At 44.7% G+C, this 18706-nt stretch overlaps 4 protein-coding genes across 6 annotated transcripts in view; 1 reads left to right on the forward strand and 3 right to left on the reverse strand.

The window, feature by feature from the left end:
* LOC117140611 (neurobeachin-like protein 1) overlaps positions 1–18706 on the forward strand; it is a 33508-nt gene that overhangs the window by 2663 nt on the left and 12139 nt on the right. For all 3 annotated transcript variants that reach the window (XM_033303622.1, XM_033303623.1, XM_033303624.1), the window contains 8 exons: positions 64–271; positions 329–943; positions 1000–2250; positions 2312–2912; positions 2966–3198; positions 3257–3884; positions 3947–4134; positions 8418–8725. In XM_033303622.1, the coding sequence (XP_033159513.1) occupies positions 64–271; positions 329–943; positions 1000–2250; positions 2312–2912; positions 2966–3198; positions 3257–3884; positions 3947–4134; positions 8418–8725 (4032 nt within the window). The remainder of the gene's footprint in view (positions 1–63; positions 272–328; positions 944–999; positions 2251–2311; positions 2913–2965; positions 3199–3256; positions 3885–3946; positions 4135–8417; positions 8726–18706) is intronic.
* Positions 4170–7462, reverse strand: LOC117140612 (adhesive plaque matrix protein). Its single transcript, XM_033303625.1, has 2 exons — positions 7301–7462; positions 4170–6530 (listed from the first exon to the last, which is right to left on the reverse strand). The coding sequence occupies exons 1-2, from the start codon at positions 7331–7333 to the stop codon at positions 4314–4316; spliced, it is 2250 nt and encodes a 749-aa protein (XP_033159516.1). The 5' UTR covers positions 7334–7462; the 3' UTR covers positions 4170–4313.
* LOC117140615 (larval cuticle protein A2B) lies at positions 10810–12385 on the reverse strand. Its single transcript, XM_033303630.1, has 2 exons — positions 12016–12385; positions 10810–11653 (listed from the first exon to the last, which is right to left on the reverse strand). The coding sequence occupies exons 1-2, from the start codon at positions 12214–12216 to the stop codon at positions 11267–11269; spliced, it is 588 nt and encodes a 195-aa protein (XP_033159521.1). The 5' UTR covers positions 12217–12385; the 3' UTR covers positions 10810–11266.
* LOC117140617 (cuticle protein 21) lies at positions 14540–18375 on the reverse strand. Its single transcript, XM_033303633.1, has 2 exons — positions 18346–18375; positions 14540–18229 (listed from the first exon to the last, which is right to left on the reverse strand). Exons 1-2 carry the CDS (start codon positions 18358–18360, stop codon positions 17879–17881), a joined length of 366 nt encoding a protein of 121 aa, XP_033159524.1. The 5' UTR covers positions 18361–18375; the 3' UTR covers positions 14540–17878.

An 18706-nucleotide genomic window follows, 5' to 3' on the forward strand; every position in this document is an offset into this window, starting at 1 on the left:
GTAAGAAAATAAGCTTTGATTACTGTAATCAATGTATACATCAGCCTTTTGAATATTTAACAGAAAAACTGTGGCATGTGGCAGTCATATTATTAAGGCAGTGTGTGGTTGCCTCCTGACGGCGGAATCTCTGGCCGAGAACTGTGTTCAGAATCTCATTAAGTTGATAGAGGAATTAAGCAAGCTCAGTATTGTACCCGCGGAGCTCAAGTGCATATTTTCACTATTGCGGAAGGGCACGAAGTTTCCGCAATTCAAGCAGCTCCAGCAGGTGAAATTCTATCCCCTTGTGATCTCGTATTCTTATTAATAGTTAATTTTCTTGCAGACTCTTGTTGTAATTGCTTTGCAGAGCCTGAGAGGCAGCAATTCCTGCGCCGAGTTCTTTTCCATTGAGCAGTCGACGGATGGTATTCTTGTACCCGATATTCGAAACTGGACTATCTCCGGTTCATATGGCTTCATCTTTCACATCCTGGTCCGATTCAATCAGCTGAAGGAGCAGTCAAACAGTCGCCGAATGCTGCTTACACTACAGACAGCAAGTGGCAGTGGTTTCGAGGTCTTTGTGCAGCCAAACGGAAACGTTGTGGTTGCTGCACTGACTCGGCGGGAATACCTCACTTCCTCTACTGCGACCAAAACACTTATGGATGGACAGTGGCATTACCTTACAGTGGCCATAACGCCCCCAAAACGACCATTTTCGTATAGTCAGATTAACATCTATGTGGATTTTGTTCAGAAACTGAGTGCCACCCTGAAGGTTCAGGCAGTTAATGAACCATTCACTGTCTGCTCTATCGGCGCAGTGGTGGCTCCACCACAGCCAGGTGAAGTAGCCAAGACTGGAAATATGCCAAGGTCTTCATCCCAGGAGAGCGGATCCAGTGGCTACAAGGGAATGCTCCCCAGCTTACTTGAACGGACCCTATCTGCAAATGTAAGAATCGAGATTTTGTTTTAATATTCCATTTCTCACCTATTTTATCCTCTTAGGTGTCAAACTACTTCACCTTACCGATGCGCACACAGACGGCATTTGATCCTAATGTGAAGAACTTTCCTATCGGAATGCAGGATACAGTGTTTGGGGAGCAAACTTGTCTTAATGGACACCTGGGCGGTGTGCTACTGGCGGATCCAACCACCAGTTTGAAAACAATTTTCGACGCGGGCGCCAATTTCAGTTCCATTTTCTCACAGGACAATGACCTTTTGGAACTCAACTCTCGCTTCGTGTTCTGTTACGCTCCGGGAGCAATATGGCATGGAACCTGCCAGGACTTAATACCAGGCGGAAAGTATCCGGGCAGGATTAATGCTCAGCACTGCAAGATCGTAAAGATCCAGGAGACAATCAATAGTATCGGAGGTATCAGTGCAATATTACCCATGCTGCATAGGCTAATCACATTGGATCAGACGACAGACATCTCCATTGGCAGTGTGAGCGAGGAGTCCTTGTCCTGTGCACCGACGCCCTCGGCTGAAGAGTTCACAGACTGGGAGATGCTATCCTCGAACTCATACACCGAATGGAAAATGCTGCAACATCCGCTGGCCAGTTTTCTGTGCCTCCTGCGCTACCTCACACATGAGCATGAAACCAACCAAGAACAACTACTGAGTAGCGAATGTCTGGCCATTGTGGGCACGATGCTCCAACGCTGTCCACCGTCTTTGTTCGATGTTAATGCCCTAATGGCCACCCACCTGCTAATGGAGTCGCTGCAAGGACATAAGGCGGAAGCAGGTGGACAGCTGTTGGACGCTTTGTATGCTCACATTGTCTTCGACTTTGCTATTTGGTCGCGTCTGCAGTTTCAAATAACCCTGGGCCACGCCCAATACCTGAGTGCCATGATTAAGAATGACAGAAAGTTCTTCCGCAAGCGGTATGGTGTCCAGTTTGTGCTGGACGTGGTGCGTCAATACTATTCCACACCGGACAGCATCAGCGATGATGATGCGAAAACCATTCGAGCAACGCTGTTCGGGATCATTAAGTTTTATCTACAAAAAGAAGTTAACATAAAAGAGGTCAATGCAATGATTACTTTTCTGGCTTCTGTACGGCAGGATGTCGTACTAGTGGAGTTCCTGGAAATGATGACTTTCTATGTGCGCGGCAAGAACTGCAAGGATCAGATGGTTCTTCTTCTGCACGAGCCTCAGTCTGCCAATCTTATATACAACTTCTTCGTGGACAAGAGCTACAGTAATGAGATTCAGGAGGCTGCAATAAGGGTAAAATTTAAAAATTGATTCATCTGGATAAATGGCTAACATACTTCTATTTCATCTGCAGTTTATCAGCGGACTATTGGCCACATCGCGTGTGCATCAGAAGTATAAGCAAGTGCTTCGATTGTACGATCAGGCTACTGAGCAGAGCATGTTCCCAGGATTTTTCTCTTTCATTACACCGTTGTCCTTGAGCTCTACTATCCTGTTTCATTTGGTTGACGAAATGCTGGGACTGCAGCCAGACTATGCAGGTCTTATATTTCTGGTCTATCATGTGAGCAGCTGTGATTTGCCCGTGAAACTGGAGATCGCCAAACGCCTGCTTCAAACCACCTTCGTCAAGCAGCAATCCACAGTAGCGATGGCGAAGCAAACGGGCTGGCAGGAGTCCATTGCCCGACTGCTCATCCGCAAACCGATAACCAGTTCTCCGCCAGACGAGGAGAAGCGTCGCAGCTTTGGTATTAACCTCGACGTGCTGTTGGAAGATAACTCAAACTTCCTAGCGCAAGCCGATCTCATTACGTTTTCGGAGCAGGAGATAGGCCTCGCACAATTGCAGCAGCAGCAACAAGAGGAGCTGAGCGACAGTGGCCTCATACTTAACGAAATCCAGGCTAGTGTTACAGAGGCAGCCACAGTTATCGAGAGTGAAATTAAAGGTAAGTTGTCCCCCAAGTCCAGTGAGAGATATTTTAATGTATTTTAATTCCAGAATTGGCTGAATCTGTCTCTGGAGCTGTGGTTGAAAATGCTAACAGCCTGTTTTCGGTCATTCGACAAACCACTCATGATCTGCAGGACACTTTTGAGTCCCTGACGCTAGGCACCTCGACAGACACTGCTGATGGTTCACAGACGCCTTCGATTCAGCGCGAAGAATCCTTAAGCTCCGACACATCCTCGCAATCGCCACATGGTCCTCCCAAGAAAAGTGACTCCTTAGAGGTAAATGACCCTTAAGTGAATCGAAAATGTTCCTCCTTATTTATAATTTTTCCTACAGAGCACCTCCGCCTTTGACTTTGTGGCCGATGGCGATGTGGACACCGAGGAACAGTTGGTTTATCTAGTCTCAAACACGCTATTCAACATTTTCTGGCGCGGTATCCCCAACGATCATCCGCAGTGCTGGCAAGAGCGTGGCCAAGTGCTGGGCTGCATTAATTTGCTGGCTCTCAACAACGAGTTGATTACTTCGCATCTCTCGCTGCGCCTACGCATCTTGGAGATGGCCGTACAGGCCTCGCTTTTCGATCTATCCGAGCACGGCAGTCAAACGCTGGTTAACCAGGAGAATGCATCACACATCCTGCGCATGGTTTATGAATTGGTGGTTCTAGGCTCCAACGAAGATGAGTCTAAGAAGTGTTCTACAAAACTTTTGGATGGTGTGCTAGCATTGCTCGACGCCCTGATGATCTTCCAACAGGGCTCCTCCGACGATTGGTCCGATATGATTCGGCTATGCTTGGGTCTTCTGCTCAAGTGTTCGCATCACCCGAATCCGGGTATCGTTGCCATGGCAACGGCCAAGCTGCATGCTATTCTCCAAAGTCGTTCTACGGAAGATCCTGCGGAGCTGTCGTACCTCCTATATAGCATCAACAGGGCTCTGGATAATGCTATTGAAGGTGGGTTCCTAGAATATATTATTAATTTTCCAATGCTAAAGGTTTTCTATTTGCTTCTTTAGTTGGCAATCCGGAAGAGTACTCATTCTTGATGCCTGTGATGAAAGCTCTGCTGGAGAAATGTCGCGTAGCCTTCAATTTGGATTCTACTTTGCCTGATCTGCCTTCAACTTCCTCTGGTCCCGTCTTCTTCAATGATTTCCAAATGTACAGCACCAGCAAAAAGTGGAGGAACTTTATTGAACGCATGGTAAGTAACGTACATCAATATGGTATCAGTTTTATTTGGAACTCGATCCATTTATTATTTAAATATATTCAACATTATTAGCCTAAATCTAGGGACAGAACGTATTAACATATTTTAAACAACTAAGCACTATTTAAACAAGTCTTTATGCTATGCCTCCTTTTGATTTCGTTGAGAATTCAGAATAGTTTATGATTTTTTGGCAAGTTCTGACGCAACCCATGGAGATTTCTCTCCATCTCCCGATCGCTGAGGGGACTCTTGAAGAGCGTCGTGTCGAAGACGCCCTTAGTGGTCCGCTTGGATGTGGGTGGACCCCTACCATCGGCGGGCTGTAATGCCAGCGGTGACACCGGGCCGTGGTTTTTGACGTAACTAGGTCTTGTAGGTCTCGAGCCACGTCCTCCGGTTGTGGGTGAAAACTGTTGCCTGGTCGGTGGTGCAATGGTCCCATCATAATAGCTTTGCGAGTGGGATTGATCGATCTGAACGCTGGTGTTAGTGCGATCGGGTGAACTGGGATTCACGGGTTGCTGCTTTGTGCGATACCGAGATGAGCCACGATGTCTACTGCGATCAGTAGTGGGAGTTTTCGGAGTACTTGTTACAATGGTTGGTATGAATGCCGTACGGGTCGTACTACTCCTGCCCCTCATCGGAGTCCAAGGAGCCGGAGTCGTCGTCGTCGTGGTTGTGGGCGTGACAAAGTTGAAGAAGCTCTGCTTCCTCTCCACATAGTGAGAGCTATTTGCATCCGTATCTGCATTTTCGTGTGACTCCCCCAAGTGGCTATCCGCATCATAGGCCTGCTGTAGCTCTGGAACATCAAGCGTATGCTTTGCGGGGACAACTCCAGGAGTGGGCTTTCGCTTCCTCTTACGCCGCTTGGAACTACCAGCCGCATGGGCATCTGAAGTTATCTCATTGAGATCGGGAGAGGATGCCAAGATGGGTGGATATGACTCCTGTTCATCGCGATTGGAGGCTTCGAAAGGAACGGGATCGTAGATGGGCACTTCGTAGCTGGATTTGGGAAAATCGAAGCTAGGAAACTTGTGGTGTGGATTCAAGGGCAACTCCTGCGACGGTGGTGCGTAATCGTCCTGCGGATATGTATTGATGGAATGGGAATCGGGGGAAACATAGTTTGATGGTGGATGCTGCGGTGCCTGATCGTACGTGGATGTTGGAGGATGTTGGTAGGAGCTTGGGTGCTCCTGCGGAGGTTGATCATAACTGGAGGAGGGATGTTGGGGAGGTTGGTCGTAACTGGAGGAGGGATGCTGGGGAGGTTGCTCGTAACTTGAAGATGGATGTTTAGGAGGTTGATCATAACTGGATGAGGGATGTTGAGCAGGCTGATCATAACTAGAAGGAGGGTGATGGGGAGGCTGACTATAGCTGGGAGGAGGATGCTGTGGAGGCTGGTCATAACTCGATGATGGATGCTGTGGTGGCTGGTCATAGCTCGAAGAAGGATGTTGGGGTGGTGCGTAACTATTAGTTGGAGGATGCTGGGGAGGGGGCTTCACATAATTATTTGACGGTGGCTCCGCAAACCCATCATGAGGTGATGGGGGATGGGGTGGAACATAGCTCTGGTGGTGATTGGACTGATAGGAAGTGCTAATCTCAAACGCGGGCGGAGAATAGGCGATCTCAAAGTTAGGATTATTGATGGAACCATGTTTAGGCGGATGCTTGGGTGGTTCCGCAAAGTTCTGATGGTAGCCCACATTGGGAATCTTCTGCTCATATATGGAATAGGAATCTGGAGCTGGCAGATCCTGATGCGGGTAGCTGGGCACTGGAGCCGGAGCGTCGGGTACTCCATAGCGGGTAGCCGGCGGATGAGCCGAAGCGGGAGGTGGCTCATAGTGCGAGGCAAAAGAGTGATCTGGCTGGAAGCTCTGCTGCACAGGAGGCAACCCGTACTTTTGGTGAGGAACATGCTCATGTGTGGTCACTAAGCCAAAGTCCAGGCTGGGGAATTTGTGCGCTCCATAGAGATCCGGTTCTGTATTGTGATTGTAGAAGTCCAGATCCATGGACTGGGCTTCGTAGCTGGAAGTGGGTATCTTAAAGTCCGCACCATCGAACTTCAGGTGCTGAAAGTCATCGAGGGAGAAGCTGGGCTCCTCGATATGAGTATGGGTAGGGAACGATGGTTTCGAGTAGCGAATGTGGGGCGGTGGTGGTCCGTACTTAATCTTCGGATGACCCTTAGTCCGCCGGCGCAGCTTGGAGCGCTTGATCACGGCGTAGGGCGGCTGACGGCGATATCGGAACAGTTTCTCCGCCGTGGGCACCAGCTCTGCTTTTGACTCAGTCTTAGGCGTCGCCTCAACACTTGTGGCATTGGATTCGCTGAGGGCATGGGGCAGACAGAGGGCCAACTACGGGGAAAGGGGATATATAAAGAGGAAAAGGGTGAGTGGGTTAATCTTCCGCAAAAAAGGTCATCAGACAAATAAACTTTCTCCCTTCAAACTTAAATGCTGTCATCTCTGTGTGGTTTTGTCTTATGTGGCTAACCTTTGACTTTCCATGCAAGACTCACTAGCTCTCGGCGGTGGCTTCCGCCTCAGCGCGCCTCTCTGGCTCCCAGTTTCCCTAGCTGTTTACACGTAACATGGTTGCCATCACCTCCACCAGCGGCAATCGAGTCACGAGTCTTGCTCGCCAGGCTCCTCGTAATTGTTGCATCGATGCGGGGACCTTGCCGGCTGGCTGCTCTCACGCAATCCAACCACTATTGAGGAGTGCAGGTATTGGTTGGGGAGAAGATGGAACTGGGCAGCCGAAGGAGCCAAGCATTGAACCTGATCATCGCCAGGTTCAGGTGTGCGAGTCCGTGTGCAGTTGCATTTCTGGCTTTTGTTTTTGGCCACGACTGGTTGCCACTGGGTGAACCAAAACTTGAAAGTGGCAATAATAGGTATCCTAATAACATAAGCTAAACATAAATATGAATGATTTATAAAAGCCTTGTGACTTAGCTACTATTATCCTTTTAATAATCTTTAGGTATTTGTTGCGTCAACTTTAAAACTGATTGAACTTGAAAACTCGCTTATATCTTAACACAAGGATCTAATATCTAATTTCACTGACAGCACACATGAGATGGCAGCATAATTAATTCACATATTATTTAATCGCTTACAAAACAGGCCGAAAGCCAAAACAAATTGCACATTTTGAGCGTTAGACAAAGCGCGAACTAAACTCTACGCAGTAGTTTGGAAAAACAAATTCCAAAATCGACGCGAGCATCAACAACACAACTTTCGACTCCGACTCCGAATCCGAATCCAACCAAATCCAAGTTGGCGCTGCTGGAGTTTTGAGACTGAGATTTTCCACGCGGCTCCCGGTCGGTCACGACTCGTCGGACTTTCTTTCGGCAACTGAGCTGAGCGCCAAGAAAGTGGTCTGGTTTTGTGGCTCGAAGAGGCGCAGCTGGAACCAGTCGAATGACAAAGCGGCGTCGCTGCCGATGCACCCACCTGGCGGAGATTTTACCAGAAACATTTTGCCCTGCTCTTTTATTTTCAATTTATTTTATTAGTATTTAACGCCGTGTGTGTGCCCAGTGCCTTGGAACGATCGCTGGAGGCACCCTACTGGGTGGTGATGGATTATGCAAAGAATACCCGCGGAGGTGCCTCCAACACCAGCGCCATGCGGATGCCTCCTCGATACGCCTGGTAACTGGAAGAGATCGGCGTTAAATAAACCCCAAATAAACAGCCATCGAGGAGCGCGTCTAACTGGTTTGCACAAATGCAATCGAGTGCTTCCTGTGCCCGCGGCTATCTGCACATTGAACTTGAACCTGACCGGACGTGACTTGTGGACTTGGACATGCCGACTGATCTCCACCAGAGCGCCTGGCCAACAGCTGGATCTGGAATACGCACGAAGAGTGCCCCCGAATCGAATGAAAGCGAAAACAAATTCAAGCTGCCATAATCGTCAATCTTGATCTCCAACTCACACTGTGGAGACTGAAAGAAAATATCTCAATTGCGATGGATTTCATCTAATTGATCAATTAAATAAATCCTTATATATACTGCTGTTTCCAATTAGATCCTGGATACTTTAGAGCTTCTATAAAAAAGAAATTAAGTTTCAGGTTCATCTAGGTCGTTATTATATGATGTTTTAACCAGCTATCAATCTTTATGAATCTGAGCATTGAAGTTTAGGATGTTAAGCTTGAGATGTTGTAGGTGATTTTTTTCGGTGTACTAATCTGGAATTTCTCACACTTTCAGGTGAAGCCTCTGTACGATCGCTACCAGCGCGACATAGAGCTGCATCTGTGGGAGCCCATCAACCGATTCTGGGCGGAGTGCTACGAGGCCTGCAAGGCTGCCTCCAAGCAGAGGGCCACCAACCAGGCGGAGAACAGGCGCCTCTTCCAGCAGAAGATCTACATGCCGTGGAAGGTGCGCCAGGTGGAGGAGATGCAGCGACTGCAGGCGGCTGCACTGCAGCACAAGACCATCGACAGCCACATACGGAAGCGTTGGAAGACCGCCAAGCGTTTCTTGTACGGCCCACGCGGACCATGGTACACCGGGTGAGTACTTCTCATAGAAAGAAAATGTACTTAGTTTCTTAAGTGGATTCTTAGGTTACACATATATGTTCTAAGGATGTAATATCCTCCTCTAATACCAGTTTTAGATATCACCCACCATTTAGTTTACATATTTCCAATTTTTTTTTTCACATTTAATGTCAGTGATTTTTCTCTGTGTAAACGTCACTGAGCCCGCCCCGATTCCATTATGAAATGACAAAAAATTCAGCATTTTAATTGCCCGCCTCGCATTCGAGGCGACAATTGTAATCGAGCGTGCCAGCGTGCACGGTTATAATAAATACTCGCATTACATGTGTGCGTGATCACTTAATCACCTGGAGGCACCACTCGAACCACTCGAAGACTCAAATATGGCCAGAAGCCGCCGCGCTCTGTGTTAAATTCACTTTCAAATGCAAACAAATCCCTCTCAATCATTAAAGTCTGCAGCGGAGTCATGATGTTCATCAACACACTCGGCTGGTGGTAACCACAATACGTTTAGTAGTCCCACTGACACAATGGGTGAAATGCGTCAAACACAATGCCACAAATCGGTGATAATCCGATGGCTATTTGTGGTCGGACTTTTGGCTGAAAATCTCATTAAAATCGTATTCACTGATCTGAGATTAGTGGCGAGATTTTGAGATTATCATATGGTTATTAATAAAAACTTTATTATGATGCAAATATTTTATAGTTTTTTAAGCTTATATTTTATTTACTTGCTCACGTAAGGCACTTTTAAGTTTCTTAACTATAATTGTCTTTAGACAATTGTCCTGGCAGAGATCGGGACAGAAATCGAGACTGAGATCGGGACAGAGAGCAGGGCGTCCCGCTTTCTAACATTTTCCCGATATTTTTGTAGCCCCTCGAGCATTTGGGTCCCATTGTAGCACCGTCTGCTTGGAGCTGCAGCTCGCCCATTGTCTTACGCTTTCGCCCATGTCTTTTGGAGCTACCCCCCTCCACTTTCCCGCCCATGCCGTGTCGCGATTAACATTTCAATTTAATTTTATTAAATCATCAAAAGCGTTTAATGTCGATTGCAACAAAGGCCCGTCGCATTATGCAAGTGCAAATGTAACGAAAACTCATTATGCGATCCATACATTTTTACAAAAATAAAAACAAATATGCGCATAATCGAAGGCGCCCATGCAGATGTGCCGACGAGGTAGGCTCCACTCCGCACCATTCCGATGGAGGTCAGTTCGCGGACGGATCAAATTATCCGGATCCAAAGCCAATGATGGAGGCGCGGCCAGTTCCAGTTGCAGTTCAAGTTCTCCATTGTGCCCGGTGGCCAGTTGCCAATTACTTGATCGGATCGATTGGCCATCGGATGGCGACGGACTGTTCTCCAATTGAGCCCATAAATTTCATTTAGACCACTTTGCATTGACGCTCGAATTACGCAGTTTTCAGTGGTGCGTGGCCCGAACCTTGAGCGATTAGACTATCCACCATTAACTGCACTGCATCGGTAGCCCGGTGGGTGACCCACGCAGGTGGGGCTTGTTCTGTTCTAAGGTCGAACCACTCACGGGCAGCGAGCGACACACAAATCCACTACATGTCCCAAAACTCAAATGGAATTCATGTGTGGCCAGTGCCAAAGTCTAAGCCGCCACTGAATAATGACACTTCGGTTCTAATAACAGCGATTATCAATCAATGATTTGGAATTAAACGCAATCTCGGTGATTTTTATTAAGCCTAAACATTTCACAAGCAAGTTATTGCCCATTAGCTAAATAATATTATTAACAAATAGCTCTTTAGTTGTTGAGGAAACACATTCGATTTATTTGAAAATCATATCATATCCACAAAATATGTAACATAAGAAATTTTCAATTTAATTAGCTGAAAATATATTTATTTTCTTGTAATCCTAATGATGCTCATATGTTTGTTTTTATATGTTTCGATCTTTTATGATATTTCGATTTTTATATATTTCGATAATCAACTTTCGTTTTCAAACTCAAGAATAGGAGTGAATTTCCATGTAGCATGTACTTTCGTCCCAGATTTTCATCCCGTAAAGGAAAACTCCATTAACTTTCCATTTGCATAGCTTCGGTTCGTTTATTGCAATCTCGTTTCTCATTCTGCGAGTTCTACTCGAGTGCACAGGCTCGGATTAAATAAGAATTGAAACGGGGATTGTGAGTTGGGGATTATAGAGTATTTATCGCGGTCAAACAGCCTTAAGATTAAGAAGACAAGAAACATAAATGAAAGGTCTCGAGAATGTGTGAGTGTAGATGAGGGAACATGGGATCCGATGGGAACCCAGGGACTGGGCAATCGGAATCCTCTGTCCGTGAATTCGTATGTACATATTTCGATAAATCGCTTTCATTTCCACTAATACTACAACTACTATCGACTATGATCGGCCCATGAGCTCCGGCTAACTGGAGCCCAGGTGGCAGGAGAAGTTGGTCGCGATGTGTCCATTATTCGGGTGCGGCAAGAGGTCGGCATTATTCGAGGGGTGTATAGATCCATCCATCTGACTTAGTGGTAGCCCAGGGGCGAGAGGGCGGGCAGAGCGGGCAGGGCCAGCTTGGGCAGAGCAGGTCCATAGGCGGGAGCCAGGGCCGGTCCGTATCCGTGGGCCAGAGCCGGGTAAGCGGGCGCCAGAGCCGGGCCATAGGCGGGCACCTTGGCCACCAGAGGAGCGGCATGGAGCAGCGGAGCCGGGGCCAGAACCTTGGCCACCGGAGCCACAGCCTTCACCACGGCGCCCTCGCGGCGCACCACTGCGTTGAATCCGTGCACGGGATCGGCGGTGTACTCCACAATGCGGCGGGTTCCGTCGGCCTCAATCAGGGAATAGGCGCCCTGCACCACATCTCCGCTGCGGGTCTCCTGCTGGCTCTTCACGTCACCAGTGGAGCCATCCTGGTGGGCAGAAACAAGATGTTGGATTAGCAAAGAACAGGAATAAGTTCTTAATATTAAAAGGCCTGCCTTAAATGGAATCCTTACTATCATATATCCAAAGGATTGCAAGGAATCTAGGAATATTTTATGTAAAATAAGGATAATCCTAGAAGGCAACTAGTGTTGCCAACATCCAACTTGCTCAACCAAGTGATCGGATTTAATAGTTCTTAGCTTCCATAAGCACTTCATAAAAATGTCTGGCAAAATCAAAATTTGCATACCAGTTGCTTAATAAAGCAATAAAATTGGAATGCAGATTTCTGAATTGGCATTGCTTTTTATGAGGTGACTAATAACTTCTAACAAAGCTGACTCACATGAACATCGTAGCTGAAGGTGTACTGGGGATTGGGATCGTAGGGCTCCGGACCCGCCACCTTGGCCACCAGAGGAGCAGCCACCTTGGCCAGCGCCGGGTACGACGGATAGGCGGGCAGTGCCAGTCCGGGACCAGGGACCACCACGGCGGAGGACACCGCCACCAGGGCGCTCAGGACGAGGATCAGTTTCTGTGCCATTCTGGACGGATTGCTTGGCGTTTGCGATGGAGTAGTGGAGAACTGGAGGTCTACTGCTGCTCGACTGACAAATGAACTCGATCTGTGGTTCTGTGGCCGCACGACAATTGCTTTTTATAGGCCTCCCATAGACGCGAGCCCAAAAATCCGCCACAGCCTCCGCCGCCGCCTGCCACCAGATATTTATGCAAAAAGCGCAGCAAGACACACAAAATAATAATAAACAACTAAAAAGTGCGCATGCGTGTGGAGTCTGTAACGGCCTGTGCCTATGCGAAATGCTCGCATCGATCGCGACAAATATAAAATAATTCATTTTTCGCTGCCCATGGCAATCAGAAGGGGCTGTCCGGAGGTGGAGGAGCTGCCGGTCGAGCTGAAGGCGCCGGAGGTGCTGGCGGAGGGTGCTCGGCGGTTCACGCATGTCTGGGAGTCTGGGAGGACTGTGCCGGACCAAGCTGGCAAACTGGTCCCACGCCGGCTGAATCGCCGTCGTTGTTGTGTCGTGACAAAAAAGTTCAATTCGAAAGCGAATTATTTGGGCCTCAGCCGGGTGGCCGGACGGATCAGGTGTGTGGTGGCCGCATGAGCACCAGTGCCTCCCATGTCTCCATGTCCCCATGTCCCATGTCTCGACTTTATGGCCACCAGATTGGGGCGACGCTGCACACGCACCCAGCAGTCGATTGTTGAAAGGTGTGTTTGGGGCACAGCCTTCGAAACTGGCTGGCTGCTCTAAGCCGCGCCCACCCAAAAAATCTACGCCAGACGCATTCAATGCACTGAGAAAAAACGAAAAAGTTCTAACTGAAAAGAATAATAAAGCGATATTAACATCTCCACGAAAAAAAGTACTTGGCTACCAATACAAAGGATATCAATTGTAGAATATTCCGTTCAATCACATAGATTTTCGAATGCCATGCACTATTTTTCTGAGTGTATAGATTTTGTTCTGTTTCGCCGCTCCGTTGCCATTGGGACAATTTTGGCCATTATCACTAATTTTCAACGCGTACCGCCGCTTGTTAGGCGTTGCTGTCGCTGCTGCAGTTGCAGTTGCAGTAACTGCTGCAGTTGCAGTCGGCGCCGGCAGCAACATCTATGGACATGCTCGGGTTGGGGTTTGCGTAATCCAAAAATTGCATCTCGTGCCGATTTTTTACTTTCAATTAAGCTATTGAATAATTTGAGTGCGTGTTGGGCCAGCGAGTGAATGTATTCATTTGGAGTGGAAGAGTTCTTTGGGCGTGGGACAGCTGCAGGGGAGATAACCATCTAAGATTGCGCTCTTATGTAAGTGGAATGGGTCAGCTTTCTTTAGGGGGAATTGGGCTTTTCCTGGTTACATTTTGTTACATTTAAAATTACAAAACAATTTTTACATGGCATGGAGTCACGAAAATGTTCACCTAGTAATTAGTTCCATTAAGCACATAACCATTTCCATTTCTTGACACCCGCAATGTAATGATGTAATTGAAAGAGTTATAACACAGCTAAGTTTCAAGTTCAAAACGACGATATTTGCATCTTAATGACACGCAAATTTTGATCTTGAAAAAATATCCACTCAATATCTTGTCATTTTGCATTGCTTTTAAGTGTGTTTTTAATTTAGTTCATTATCATTAACTAGGCAAGTATGCATTATGGGCCTTGAGCTTGTCTGATCAACTGACTAATTAATAAAATGCATAGGTGTAAATGTAAACTCGTTTCGGAATTTAGTAGAGCCTACAACTTTTGATTAATTTTAGTTAGAAGCAAATACTTACGGATTTTCCTTGAATATGATTAAACGATTTCATGTATGTCTTTGGCTTATTGAGTTTATTGTTTAATGATTAATTTAATTTAATTTAATTTATTTGTGCTTTATCCCTTATATATATATGTACATTTCATTAAAGCTAATGGTATAATTTGGTATTTACAGTGTTTAGCTAAGGCTTTCATCTGAAATATTTATTAATTATGTCTAGTTGACCTGTTTTTAGTTTTTGTATAACAATATTTATTATTTATTAAGGAAAACAAGGGAGAAGAAAAACCTTAATTGACTTACAACTAACTTAAAAAAACTAAGACTTGAAACAAAAGATTGTTAATATTGTATTTTTTGTTGAACTTTTTGTACACCTACTTTTATATGTAGGTACTTAGTGTTTGTGTAATAAGGTAAGTTCATTATTAATTTTAACAGCTTGTTTTGGCATATTTGAAGTTTTTTGATATGAGTTTGAGCACATCTACCCCAAACAGGTGACCCATACATTAATATTGGATTAAAAATTGTTTTAAAAATTATGATCTTATTGGATATTGATAATTTAGATTTACGATTTATTAGAGGGTACAGTGTGCAAATAATTTTATTAACTTTCATAATTGTGTTGTTGATGTGGTATTTAAATGTTAGTTTTTTATCAAAAATTATACCCAAATATCGAATGTTGTCAACCCATTGTATTGGAGAGTCTAGTATTCGCAACTGTCTATCAGGAAGATAACGAGGTTTCCTTCTTTTTGTAAAAAATATAGCATTCGTTTTATTAGGGTTAATTTTAATTTTCCATTTTTTGTAATATATGTCTAATTCATTTAAGTAACTCTGCATGGATTGATTTATCTCGCTGTACGAGAAACCAGCACTGTAGACAGCGGCGTCGTCAGCAAACAGTGAAAGTACACAGTTTGTAGCTTGTGGAATATCGTGTGTAAAAATATTAAACAATGTAGGTCCTAAGACAGAACCCTGTGGCACACCTGCATTTAAAATTCGTCTAGCAGATTGACTACTGTCCAAATTAACGCTAAAGTATCGATGTGTCAAAAAATTTTGAACTATTTTAATGAGGTATATGGGAGTTCCAATCATCTTTAGTTTGTGCAACAGTCCGTCATGCCATACAGTATCAAATGCAGCCTCAATATCAAGTGTAACCAGCCCTACAGATTGTTTGGATTGGATACTTTCTTTAATATAATTTCTTAGTTTTAAGGTCGGCAGTATGGTATTTAGACCATTTCTAAAACCATACTGTACCGTTGGTAGTGTGTTGTGTATGTCCAAAAATTTCACCAATCTCAATTTAATTAATTTTTCCAGAATCTTGGACAATCCGCTTAATAGGCTTATTGGTCGGTAGCTTTCAGGGTTATCAGGAGGTTTTCCTGGTTTGAGAATTGGAACTATTTTTGCTATCTTCCAATCCCGTGGGAAATAGCCTGCCTGAAGACAGTGATTGGCAATGTTAACAATATGATTAATGGCGCTTGTAGGAAGGTTTTTCAAGGATATATTAGGTATTCCATCAATTCCAGGAGATTTTCTAGTATGGAGAGCTTTTACAATTGAAAAAACCTCTGGATAAGTGACTCTACAAATTTCTGCGATGTTGTTTGGGGTTTCAGCTATAGATTGTAAAGATATTTTGACTTGGTCAATTGTATTTTGGTTTGAATATGAATGTGTCAGATTATGCTTCAGTTGAAAGACATCAGCAAGAATATTCGCTTTTTCTTTTCCAGAAGCGTATATTTCATCAGCTTTACTTAGACACGGAACAATTTGTTTTCTTTTTTTAATTGCTTTGGTTATATTCCAAAAGGGTTTGCTGCATTTATCCAGCTTTTGAAGTTTATTGTTCCATTTTGCATTATTATAAATGAAAAGCTCTTTTCGTATGATGTAATTTAAATGATCACATCTTGATTTTAGTAATGGATGACGTGACCTAAACCATTGTCTTTGGATAATATTTCTTGTTTTAAATAATTCAGTTATATGTACAGGGAGTGTAAGCTTGGAGTGATGTATAGGTTTATGAGGGACTGCTTTAAGAAAGGCATAATTGATTACTCTAGTGAAAGAGCCGATTAAATTATCAATATCCAAAGTCGATATCTGTGAGCAGTTGACAACCACCTCTTCAACCATCAGCCTTTCATTTATAATTCTCTTAAAAAGCGCCCAATTTGCCCTTCCCAAAATCGGATATGTTTTTACATTGCGCATAAAATTTGTAGAGTATTTAATAACCACTGGTAGGTGATCAGAGGAAAGCTCTTGCATTACTGCTGGATTAGCCAGCTGGTTAGGGATATTAGTGAGGCATAGGTCCAATGTTGATGCTTTTGCTTTATGGTTATGCGGAATATATGTGGGTTGCGTAGGGTACAAAATACTGAATTTTCCCAGGTCTGAAAGTTCATTGAGAATTTTGCCCCAACCATTGGCTCGGGTACACTTCCATGCTCTGTGGCGCGAGTTGAAGTCCCCGCAAATTAGAAAATTTCCATTTATTTGTGAGATCTTAAGGAGATCAGATCTATACAAACTTTTTAAATGATTATGGTCCCAAGATAAATCACATGAACTAGGAATACATTTTGAAGTATTTCCAGCAAAGTAAATAGAGTAAATTTTTAGACTGGAATTAGAGTCAGTGTTGATTTGTATACCTACATTTTCAATAACATGACTTTTAATGCAGGGTATTTGTTCATGTATCAATGTGTTACTAACTGCAATGGCAACGCCGCCTCCCCTACTTTCCTTCCTGTCATTTCTGTATATAGTGTATTCGGGTATATTAAAACGGTCACTATGAGTCAGCCACGTTTCATTTATAAGTGCTATGTGAATGTGATTATTTTCTAAGAACTTGATCAGTTCTATACGTTTGTTTCTAACGGCACGAGCATTCCATGCCATAATATTCAAATTATCAATAAAATTATTTGTTTGTGTAAACATACTTAATCGCTAACTGAGAAATTACTTGAAATTGCTCTCCCTTATTGGAGCATTCATTAAGTCTTGTTATTAATTCAGACAAAAGAGAATTTATCTCTTCACATGAAAAGAGATTAGTTTCATTTGTGATATTTGCTTTGGGATTAGGCAAAGTATGAATATTGGTGAGTGCATTACTATAGCTACCAAAGTTGAGTTGTTGCACTCTCTTAGTTTGAGTAGGCAATGAGATCTGGGGTTGATTTCCAAAGAGAGCAGATGGAGCGATGTGTTGCTTAGAATTCCTCATTCCATGAGCTTCCAAGTTATTTCTTCCAATGCGTTGTGATGAGCGTTTGGAAAGTAAATTGAGATAAGAAATTCGGCATGGGCATGTCAGTTCTGTCGATGGATGGTCGCCTTTACAGTTAGCGCATTTTTTGTTGTTTACGTCCATACATACGGCAGTCTGGTGTGATCCAGCACAATGGGCACATGATGTTTTAACTGAACAATTATTTGATCCATGTCCAAATAGTTGGCAATTGTAGCATTGAGTAATTTTATTCTGCAATTTCACTTTATACTCCCAGCGTACTTTAGTGTGGTTGACATACATAAAGTTTTTGCGCAGTTCCTTTACTGTGATACTTTTGTTAACGAAATAAACAATGTACAGTAATAATTCATGATCAGACTTAGTTTTCTTTTCCACAATTTTGACTTCGGTGCATTGTAATCCTAGGTTTTGTAGCATGGATTTGACAGTTTCAATTGGTAGTTTATCCAGCCCGGATAAAATGGCTTTGTATGGCTTGTTTGATCTAGTATAATGTTTAATGATTACTGACTTTATAACGGACTAAGGAGCAGGCAATAAGTTATGTAAAAGCTAGGTAAAAGCTCTGGGAGATTGCGGAGTTAGCCCAAAAGTGGAGCAGCCACTGGAGCCACCAATGGGCGAGGAGCAGCCACCGGAACTGGTCCTCGCTGCACCACCGCATTGAAACCGTTGATGGGATCGGCGGTGTAGAAGACGGTGCGCAGCGAGCCATCGGCATCCACCACCGAGTAGGAGCCCTTGACCACATCTCCATCCCGCACCTCCTGCTGGCTCTTGCTGTCCCCGGTGAGTGCATCCTGCACATTATAGGCGAAGGCGTACTGCGGATGCGGATCCACCTCCGTGTTGAGGGGCACTCCCACGGGAACAGCAGCTGGGAGCAGGGCGCACTCGATGACGGCGATCAGAGCGCAGCAGATAAGGGTGATCTGGGGGTTAAGTAAGGTGCATTGATTTATGATCAAGATATACACTTGTAAAGATCCTTGGATCCAAGAGATGGTCAATTCAATCACATTCCTTGACCAGGATTTACCCAACTCACCTTGAACAGGGCCATGACTAGATTTGCTGGTGGATAGTGGTTTTCCAATGGTGCTTTGTGCTTGACAATGCTGTCGGAACTGTCTTGGGTTGCCATTGGATCGGGGTTATAAAGGGCCTCCACATTTCCGCCGTAGCTTACGCCGTGTGGCAACCGCTGCCAAAAACGATTCCATTTGCTGACGTAATGGCCCGTTTTTGTGCCTGGTCCACCTGCAAAAGGTTTCCCCCATGGACGTGCCAGCCAATGGCCCAACTTGCACAATTCTCCCCTCCATTGAAGCCCCACCAATATGAATTGTGATAACCGTAAATATAGTTGGCACTACGTGATCGGAATCTAAGATTGGGGGCTTTAACTC

Source organism: Drosophila mauritiana, chromosome 3L (assembly GCF_004382145.1).
Source record: "Drosophila mauritiana strain mau12 chromosome 3L, ASM438214v1, whole genome shotgun sequence".
Taxonomy (NCBI): Eukaryota; Metazoa; Arthropoda; class Insecta; order Diptera; family Drosophilidae; genus Drosophila; species Drosophila mauritiana.